This window comes from Rhinopithecus bieti, unplaced genomic scaffold, assembly GCF_001698545.2.
Source record: "Rhinopithecus bieti isolate Rb0 unplaced genomic scaffold, ASM169854v2 scaffold_40368, whole genome shotgun sequence".
Classification (NCBI taxonomy): Eukaryota; Metazoa; Chordata; class Mammalia; order Primates; family Cercopithecidae; genus Rhinopithecus; species Rhinopithecus bieti.
Genome location: NW_016817546.1, coordinates 405124 through 415538, shown reverse-complemented (window position 1 = coordinate 415538; position 10415 = coordinate 405124). Strand labels below are relative to the sequence as shown.

The window sequence follows — 10415 nt, the reverse complement described above, 5'->3', positions numbered from 1 at the left end:
TTAAATCTCGCTTTGCCTCACAGCCAAGAAGATCAAATACTTTCCCCAAAAACATAGAATTTGTATCTGACTCCACTTGCTTCCAAACTCAAGTCCAACCATGAAATTATTCATCCCTCTCTCTAACCCTCCAACGACAGGCAAGAATCTGCCCATCCATTCCCCAAAGCAGGAGTGCACTCTGCCACAGGCCTGGATGCCGTCTACCTCCTGAACCTTGAACTCCCTAAATTAATGGCCTCTGTGTGTGTATGTGTAAGTAGCCCCTCTCTGTCCCAGTCCATCCTAAAATCACTCCCTTGGAGCCACCACTGCCCCTCTCATCTTCTAGAATGTCTAGAAAGATAAACAGCCACATATGTATCCAAGTACCTTTCTTCTGCTGTTAGCTCTAAAGACAACTGAATATATCCTAGCTAGGATGTACTCTAAGGAATGCAGAAGTAGGCCGAGTGCAGTGGCTCATTCCTGTAATCCCAGTGCTTTGGGAGGCCGAGGTGGGCGGATCACCTGAGGTCAGGAGTTGGAGACCAGCCTGGTCAACATGGCAAAACCCCGTCTCTACTAAAAATACAAAAATTAGCCAGGCATGGTAGCGGGGGTCTGTAATCCCAGCTACTCGGGAGGCTGAGGCAGGAGAATCGTTTGAACCCCTGAGGCAGAGGTTGCAGTGAGCTGAGATGGTACCACTGGCCATTTCAAAAAAAAAAAGAATGCAGAAGTTAATTAAATGATCACAAAGACATTACTTTGTTTGTTTTTTTGTTTTGTTTTGTTTTGTTTTTTTCTTGAGACAGGGTCTGGCTCTGTCGCCTAGGCTGGAGTTCATTGGCGCAATCTCAGCTCACTTCAGTCTGTGCCTCCTGGGCTCAAGCCATCCCCCGACCTCATCCTCCTGAGTAGCTGGGACTACAGTTGCCTGCCACTATGCCCGGCTAATTTGTGTATTTTTTGTAGAGATGTTGCCCAGACTGGTCTGAAACTCCCTAGCTCAAGGGATCCACCCACCTCGGCCTCCCAAAGTGCTGGGATTACAGGCATGCACCACCATGCCCAGCCCAGACATCATTTTTATCTGAAGCAACAACTGTCTGCTGTTTCTGTTTCCTTACTAATTATCCAGGAACTTTTACAGGTGAACTCTGAGAAGGGCAATTTGTATTGTTTTTATGTCAGCATAACTAAAAGCAAAGCTGGATAGGAAGAGTTTACTCGAAAATGATTTCACCTGGACTCAAATGAATAGGCTGGCTACTGCATAAAGCAACAGAGGGGTCCTTTCATTTAAAAGCTCAGGACTCTGAATCAATTGCTGGTTGGGAGAAGGCAGAGACATTCTTTACTTCTGCCTAAAACTGGAGAAAATGGTGTAGACTTCTCTCTGAAGCAGTCCTCAGTGCTGCTTTGGTCAGAACTCCCGAGAGGCATGAGTGCTGGCCTGTCGCTGCGGCTGGCATTCCAAGCATTTCATTGGCTCCACTTCAGCCCACGCCTGGCTCCACGGGGCTGGGCAGCTAAGGGGAGTTTGTGGCCGAGTGGGCATGGGGCACGGCCCGTGCAATGTGCGTTACAAAGGGGCTCTCTCTGAAGCAAGTCCTCTGCACTCCAGTCTATTTGAGGAAAAAAAGAACAATTCCCGTTTGCTGAAGCATCTAGCTGCCTGTTTCCTCTGCAGAGGGAGGGAGGGCTGGCTTCACTGGGGGATGGCCTTCTCAGCCGGACTGTGTCAAGACCAAGGTTAGGCTCCAAATCCCAAAAAACCTCTCTGCGGGGCCTCTGACTTTCAGAGTGGTGAGAATGGAAGCAGGCTCCCTTCCCCTCCAGTGCTAGGGAGCCCCGCAATCAGTGAGGCAGAAAGATGGGCCCAGGCACGGGGGTGGGAGCAGGGGAGGTGCCCAGGGCAGTGGCTGGAAGGGGAATGGGAGAAGAAGCAGAGGCTGGGGGCGGGGGTCACAGCAGGTGCTATCCCTGGCCTGTGTGAAAGGTACTAGAAGACCCCATCCTTGGTGCCACATGGACCCCAGAGGCTTGTCTTAGTCCATGGGGTCTGAGGTATAAGCCACTGACATTTGGCGTCACCTCTTAAGTTTGGATGAATTTTGGAAAGCGCTAGACTGGAGAACAGTGGGAAAAATCAGTAGAATGAGATCTGGAGCACTCACTGCTCAATGTCACTGTCAGAGAGTACAACGACACCAATGGGAGGAGGGCGAGGACCAGAGGCTGATTGTGTGAGCTGTGTCAGAGTGCAGGACCCACTAACGGGTTCTCTCAGGCTTTCTGGAGGCCACGGCTGTGCCTTGTGGTCCAAGACCTGGGGAAGCCGCCGCTGTGTCTTCCCTCTCCATCCTCCAGTGACTTGGGTCCAATTCCTGTTGCCATGGCAATCAGCCCAGCTGGCCTCACAGTTCACTGGCCTCAAAGTTGGCATCTGTAGGTGAAGCCAGTGGGACCTCAAGACTGAGCTGTCTTGGAGAAACTTTTATCAGCCGCTGGATCAGAGAACGTCACCAGCGTCTCACTGACGTCAACATCCTGGGCCTGGCTCTAGCTGAAAAGGAAAATTCTCCCCAAGGCAGACACATCTCCTGAAGCCCACACAGGCACTTTCTATGATTGCACTGGAAATCTGTCCTCTGGGGACAGGAAGCGCGTACACTCATGATCAAGTCACAATGTGGAGCAGGCTCCAGGACACTACGTTCATCTCTAAGAACAGGAGCCAGTGGCTGGGCGCAGATTCTTGAGCCAGATTGATTGGGTTCAAAACCTGGTGCCTTTTTATTAAGTGCATGCTTAGTTACATTTTCTGTTTGTACTTCTGTTTCCTTCTCTGCAAGACGGGGCTAATCACAGACACTTGTTCATGATGTAATACACTTAGAATGCTTAGGACAGGCCTTCCTGCATAGTAAGTGCTCTGCAAACACTGGCTACTATTCTCCCTACGTGCAAACTTCTCCCAGCCAAAAGCCGCCCACACCAAGCCCCTGTGCCTTTTTCCTTCCGCACCCACGAGCAGGCTGCTCCCAGGGCCCTGGAGCTCACTTTCCCAGCCGCCCTCACCACCCACCGTGGCGCAGAAGAGCTTCCGAAGTCCTGGCGTCTCCCACTGGTCTGGGCATCTCTCGCCTCATCTTCCCTCTCAGGCCCCACAATGTGTAGCACTTCTAGGGCAGTATACTTGCTGATTGCTTCCTTACTATTGCTCACAACAACCAGCTAAGACACTGCCAAAGAAACACTCACAGCTGGCCGGTCCACGGCATCCGGAGGGGACTCGGGGGACAGGCCTGTCCTGCCTCTCCCCAGCACCTGTTGATAAGAAGGAAATATGGGGAGGAAAGAAAGGATGCAGGAGGCTGAGGTGGGAGGATCACTTCAGGCCGGAAGTTCAAGACCAGCCCAGGCAACACAGCAAGACTCCATCACTACAAAAAAACTTTAAAAATTAGCCAAGGAAGGTGGTATGCGTGCCTGTAGTCCTAGCTACTGGAGAGGCCAGGGCAGGAGGATTGCTTGAGCCCAGGAGTTGAGGCTGCAGGGAGCCATGATTGCACCAGTCTGGGTGACAGGGTGAGACCCCGTCTCTAAAAATAAAAATTGGGTGGTGGCTCACACCTGTAATCCCAGCAACTTTGGAGGCCAAGGCGGGAGGATCACTTGAGGCCAGAAGTTCAAAACCAGCCTGGTCAACACAGCCAGACCCCACCTTCAGCAACTGTCTCTACAAAATGAAAATAAAAATAATGAAAAAGAGGGGATGGAGGAGAAGGCTGAGACCAGTAACAGATCCCAAAGGGGCTAGTTGACAAGGAGAAAAAAAAGTCAGCCCTTCCCTGGAAGAGAGAAAATTTGAAAAGGACAGTGGTTGAAAAGTCAGCATGTCTGTGTGAAAGGGAAGCCATGAAGTAGCGCCAACTCCTCCCCCGTCCCGGGCACCGTTTAGGGAGAGGATCTGCCAGAGAATCAGAACCAGAAGGAGATATAGATTAAGTTTATTTCAAGGAATCGGCTTACGTGATTGTGGGGGCTGGCTAGGCACGTCTGAAATCCAGAGGGCAGGCCAGCAGGCCAGAAGCTCCCCGGAGGAGCTGACACTGCAGTCCCCAGGCAGGATTTCTTCTTCTTCAGGGAAACCTCAGTTCTGCTCTGGAGCCCTTTCAACCGACTGCATGAGGCCTACCCACCTCGCAGAGGAGAACGTTTTACTTACAGCCCGTGATCGTCAGTGCTGACCGCATCTACAACGCAGCTCACAGCAGCACCCAGGCGAGCGTTTGGTCGAAACATGGGTATCAGAGCCTGGCTGAACTGACGAGGAAATTACCCATCACAGGTTTAAGATCTAGTGCTTTAAGATCTAGTGACTTCTTGTTATTTTGTTGTTGTTTTTATAGAGATGGGGTCTTGCCATGTTGCCCAGGATGGTCTCAAACTCCTGGGCTCAAGTGATCCCTCCGTTTCAGCCTCCCAAAGTACTGGGGTTATAGGCATGAGCCACCATGGCAGGCCAAGATCTAGTGACTTTGGATATGGACCACCATGGAACAGTTCCTCTTCCATGTGGGTGTGGGGGCATGAGGGCTGTTTTCAGGAGGATCAAAGTCACCTCTACCCCAGCATGGCAAGTCCCAGAAACTTGAGTTCCAGGTAAGGTAGTGCAGAAAAAAGGCTCATGAGCCAGTGCTCTCTCTCTGTGCAAGGGGAAAGAGCCCCTCTGAGGCCTCCACACACATTCAGCAGGACACAGGACACAGAGGTCAGCCTGTTGTGGCCACTGTGAAATGTCCCATTGGAGTTGACAGGAGCCTGCTCTGACCTCAGTCCTCCTCCTCCAAACAGGTGACCCTGTAATGCTCTGTTTAAAAAGCAAGCCAGCTGGACTGTGTTACCTTTTAGTGTGGGAAAAATGCTCTTAGGCTGGGTGTGGTGGCTTACACCTGTAATTCCAGCACTTTGGGAGGCTGAGGTGGGTGGATCACTTGAGGTCAGGAGTTCGAGATCAACCTGGTCAACACTGGTGAAACCCCAACTCTACTAAAAAAAAAAAAAATACAAAAATTAGCTAGGCATGGTGGCACGTGCCTGTAGTCCCAGCTACCCGGGAGGCTGAGGCAGGAGAGTTGCTTGAACCTGGGAGGCAGAGGTTGCAGATCATACCAGTGCACTCCAGCCTAGGCAACAAAGCAAGACTCTCCTGTATCAAAAAAAAAAAAAAAAAAAAAAAAAAAAAAAAAAAAAAAAAGCTTCCTAGCTCACTAATATGTCAGATTTCTAACCCAAAGGTAAGTTCCAGCAGGACATGCCCGTCAGCTAGAGTGGCAGGTCTCAGCTTCACTGTGGAAGCGTCGGCTGGAGAGCTTTTGGTAAAACGCTCACACCTAGAAGTTCAGACTTAGCAGCTCTGGGATGGGGCCAAAGGTACATCCTACAGTTGCTGTGTCCCCAAGTCAGCACAGAGACAAGCAAAAACTCAAAGTTTCCTCCCTCCCTCAACTCCCAGCCAAGACTGGACGGGGCGGGGAACCCCGGAATCGTGAAAACTGATAGCCACGTGGAAATAGTAACCACAGCACATTTGAACTTTGTGAGCACAGCAGACGTGTGTGCAATGGGCTGGCCCATCCAGAGATGGGGTGGGAGAGGCGGGAAAGTGGCCTCATGGTGGCTCCTGGCTTCAACCCCAGCACTACCCCCAGAGGGAGGGCAAAGGTCATTGGGGACGGTGGGAGGGCCGTGTGTTTTCAGGGGTGGGCATGGCAGGGGTCTCAGGCAAACACTAACACAGTGAAGCGCAACTGCCAACTCCTCCAGCCAGCCCGCTCCTCAGGCTCGCAAACGGTCCCATAGGAAAAGATGGTTCAGAAGAGAGAGAAAGATCCGAACCAAACCACACGCACCTTCCACTGCTCAGCAGCCCCTGCCCCAGACTTCCAAACAGAATTCCATTTTCTGAATCCACGCAGCCACCTGGGTGAAGGCATCTGCCCATGAAGGCTGCTGCCCCAGGCACCAGGAGGTCAGGAGGGGGCCCTTCCTCTTCCTCCTGAGTCAGGACCCTCAGATGGAGAAGAAAATCTTCCCAGTCAGAAAGAGGAGGCTCTGACCTCAGGGATAATCCTTCCAGTCAGAGAGAGAAGGACTGGACTTCAGGGACAATTTTTTCCAGTTAGAGGAGGTGGTGGTGGTAGCGCATGCCTGTAGTCCCAGCTACTCAAGAGGCCAGGGTGGGAGGATCACTTAAGCCCAGGAGTTGAGGCTGCAGTGAGCCACTGCGCTCTAACTTGGGTGACAGAGCAAGACCCTGTCTCTAAAAACAAAAATAAAAAATTGGGTGGTGGCTCACACACGTGATCCCAACACTTTGGGAGCCCAAGGCGGGAGAGTCACTTGGGGACAGTCTTTCCAGTCAGAGAGAAGAGGCCTGGACTCCGAGGACAGTCTTTTCAGTCAGAGAGAGGAGGTCTGGACTCTCAGGACAATCTTTCCAGTGAGAGACAGGAGGTCTGGACTCCGGGGACAACCTTTCCAGTCAGAGAGAGGAGGTCCAGACTCTGAGGACAGTCTTTCCAGTCAGACAGAAGATGCCTGGACTCTGAGGACAATCTTTCCAGTCAGAGAGAGGAGGCCTGGACTCTGAGGACAGTCTTTCTAGTCAGAGAGAGGAGGTGGTCCAGACTCTGAGGACAATCTTTCCAGTGAGAGAGAGAACGTTTGGACTCTCAGAACAGTCTTTCCAGTGAGAGAGAGGACGTTTGGACTCTCGGAACAGTCAGAGAGAGGAGGTCTGGACTCTGAGGACAATCTTTTCAGTCAGAGAGAGGAGGCCTGGACTCTCAGGACAATCTTTCCAGTGAGAGACAGGAGGTCTGGACTCCGGGGACAACCTTTCCAGTTAGAGAGAGGAAGTCCAGACTCTGAGGACAGTCTTTCCAGTCAGACAGAAGACGCCTGGACTCTGAACACAATTTTCCAGTCAGAGAGAGGAGGTCTGGACTCTGAGGACAGTCTTTCTAGTCAGAGAGAGGAGATCTGGACTCTCAGGACAGTCTTTCCAGTCAGAGCGAGGAGGTGGTCCAGACTATGAGGACAATCTTTCCAGTGAGAGAGAGGACGTTTGGACTCTCAGAACAGTCTTTCCAGTGAGAGAGAGAAGGTCTGGACTCTGAGGACAGTCTTTCCAGTCAGAGAAGAGGTCCAGACTCTGAGGACAGTCTTTTCAGTCAGAGAGGAGGTCCGGACTCTGAGGACCGTCTTTTCAGTCAGAGAGAGGAGCCGTGGACTCTCAGGACAGTCTTTCCAGTCAGGGAGAGGAGGTCTGGACTCTGAGGACAGTCTTTCCATCTTTCCAGTCAAAGATTCTAGGCCTGGACTTTGGGGATAACCTTCTCTGTCAGGAGAGAGGAGGCCAGGATTTTAGGCAATGGGGAATAATTAATCAATACATGAAATGTGATTGTGTTCCACAAAATACAAAAGGCATCAAGTCAGCAGTCTTTAACCAAGTCAGACTTCCCTGGAATCACAACCTGAGGACAGAGATGTTCCTTGCTACAGACAGGCCTTCGCTGTAAGTATCAGGCAGGCCCAGCTTCTGCTGCGGTAAACATAAGATGTATAAAGCCCCAGGCCTGACGTGTCTTGCTGCCCAGCCAGCCCTGCTGGTCCAGCAAACCGGGAGGAATTCGAGAAAACCAGAAGCCATCTTTAGCAGGGAACAGAACTCTAGGGGGGTTGTCAGCTCCTTCAGCACAAAAGAAAACGTTGATTCTGGCCGGGTGCAGCAGCTCACGCCTGTATATCCCAGCACTTTGGAAGGCTGAGGTGGGCGAATCACTTGAGGTCAGGAGTTTGAGACCAACCTGGGCAACATGGTGAAACCCCTGTCTCTGCTAAAAACACAGAAACTAGCAGGGCATGGTGGCAGGTGCCTGTAATCCCAACTACTCGGGAGGCTGAGGCGGGAGGATTGTTTGAACCCGTAAGGCAGAGGTTACAGTGAGCCGAGATGGTGTCACTGCACTGCAGCCTGGGTAACAGAGTAAAGACTCTGTCTCAAAAAAAAAAAAAAAGAAGAAAAAAAAATGTTGATTCTGGTACTGATGCTGTCGGATGGTGTTATTCCCAGAGACGCAGGAGCCCTCGCCATCACTGGGATGTGGAAATTCACTCAGGAAACCTCCCCGGCCCACAGCACATCTCCCAGAAGCATGACGGTCCCCTCCACATCCAACACACTGCCACCGAGAGCCTCTGACCCATGGACACCGTGCTGGCTGTTCACAAGTCATGGCGGGGGGACAGACAAGTGTCCTGGGCCTTGGAGAATCTAATGTCCATGGGGATGGACACAGGCAAGAAATCACAGCTGGGCAAAATTACAATGGGGAGCAGTGCTAGGGAGGAGAGACCCCTCGCTTCTCTTCCAGAGGAGAAGGTGGTCTGGGACGCCGTCCCCATGGCCTCATCCAGGAGGTCAGGGAAGGGCAACAGGGAACACGCTGCACCACAGGCGTCAGGGTGGGTGAAGTAGGGCTCGGGGAGGGAGGACCCGCAGCCGGGAGGGGCTTGTGGTGGCTGAAGTTGCCAAGGAGGCCACGGTGTTGAAGCAACGAAGAAGGCGGGGACAAGTGAGGCAGGAGAAATGGGTGACCTTGCAGGCCTCCGCAAAGAACCCACCTTTGTTTTAGCAGCAATGGGAAGACACAGCATGTTTAGGGGTGGAGGGATCTCTTGCCAGAACTGTTCTAGAAGCCCGGTGGCGGGGACTGGTAAATACATTGAAAACCAAACCAAACAATACGAAGCCCCATACACTCGCCCCCACAGCGGGCACGATTCCACCACAACAGCAAACAACAGGCTGGGGGTGTGTGGGGTCACGACCTCATCCTCTGCTCCCATTTCCTCAACAGAATCTAATCCACAGTGGACACGTAGCAGACCCTTCATATGTGACTATGTCCCAAGGATCTTTATGTGTTGGAGAGGCCTGCTTTGGAGATCACCTGGACCCAAAAGGCACAGCTTAGCTGGCACCGTCTGCATAAGCAGACAAAACCTCAGACGTCCCTCTGATCCAAACACAATATGACTATATGACAGCAAAGAGATTGCTTTAATGTCCTCTAACAGGTTAAAGGCCAGCACAGGTAAGGCAGGGGCCACAGGTGAAGGATTCAGACAGAAAAGCTGCTTTCATGACAGAAACTGGCTAAGGCTGTGTCAGTATCTTTTCATTTAAAAGTATATCCTGGCCTGGGGTGATGGCTAACGCATATAATCCCCAACACTTTGGGGGGCTGAGGAGGGAGGATCGCTTGAGGACAGGAGTTCAAGACCAGTCTGGGCAACATTGCAAGGTGCTATCTCTACAAAAAATTAAAAAGTGAGTAGTGGTGCACGCCTGTGAGGCAGGAGGATCACCTGAGCCTGGGAGGTGGAGGCTGCAGTGAGTCGTGATCGTACCACTGCACTCCAGCCTGGGTGAGACAGAGTGAGATCTTGTCTCTAAAAAAATAAATAGGCTGGGCACGGTGGCTCACACCTGTAATCCCTGCACTTTGGGAGGCCGAGGTGGGCAGATCACCTGAGGTCAGGAGTTCAAGACCAGCCTGGCCAACATGGTGAAACCCTGTCTCTACTAAAAAATACAAAAAAATTTAGCCAGGTGTAGTGGCACTTGCCTGTAATCCCAGCTATTCAGGAGGCTGAGGTGGGAGAATCGCTTGAACCTGGGAGGCGGAGGTTGCAGTAAGTCAAGATCACACCATTGTACTCCAGCCTGGGCGACACCATTGTACTCCAACCTGAGCCGAAACTCCATCTCAAAAAAATAAATAAATAAAATAAAATAAAAAATAAACATATCTCCAGAAAGCAAAGTCCTCCTCTCTCCCTCTGCAGGGCAGTTCAACTGTTTCCTCGAATCCCCTGTAAACCACGAGTGCTAGTGAAGGGTCCGTCCTGGCGGAAGGAGGACAGTGCTGTGGAGGGCCAGGGTCCCAGGCCTCGAGAGGAAGCTGTGGATGTTTAACACCAGCTCGGAGTCCCCTTGAAGGAATTGTTCTGCCCCTGTGTCATCTCCTCTTGAAACCATGGCCTGGACCAGGTGCAGTGGCTCACGCCTCTAATCCCAGCACTTTGGGAGGCCAAGGTGGGCAGATCACCTGAGGTCAGGAGTTCGAGACCAGCCTGGCCAACATGGTGAAACCCCCGTCTCTACTAAAAATACAAAAATTAGCCAAGTGTGGTGGCAGCCGCCTGTAATCCCAGCTACTTGGGAGGCGGAGGCAGAAGAATTGCTTGAACCCAGGAAGCGGAGGTTGCAGTGAGCCAAGACTGTGCGCCATTGCATTCCAGCCTGGGCAACAAGAGTGAAACTCCATCTCAAAAAAAAAAAAAAAAAAAAA

General features: G+C 51.7%; 1 protein-coding gene across 1 annotated transcript in view; it reads right to left on the bottom strand.

The window, feature by feature from the left end:
- Window positions 1–1007: 1007 nt before the first annotated feature.
- LOC108517958 (uncharacterized) overlaps window positions 1008–10415 on the bottom strand; it is a 31972-nt gene continuing 22564 nt past the window's right edge. Inside the window, exon 2 of the mRNA XM_017856094.1 lies at window positions 1008–3315. Coding sequence (XP_017711583.1) covers window positions 3246–3315 — 70 coding nt within the window. The 3' untranslated portion in view covers window positions 1008–3245. The remainder of the gene's footprint in view (window positions 3316–10415) is intronic.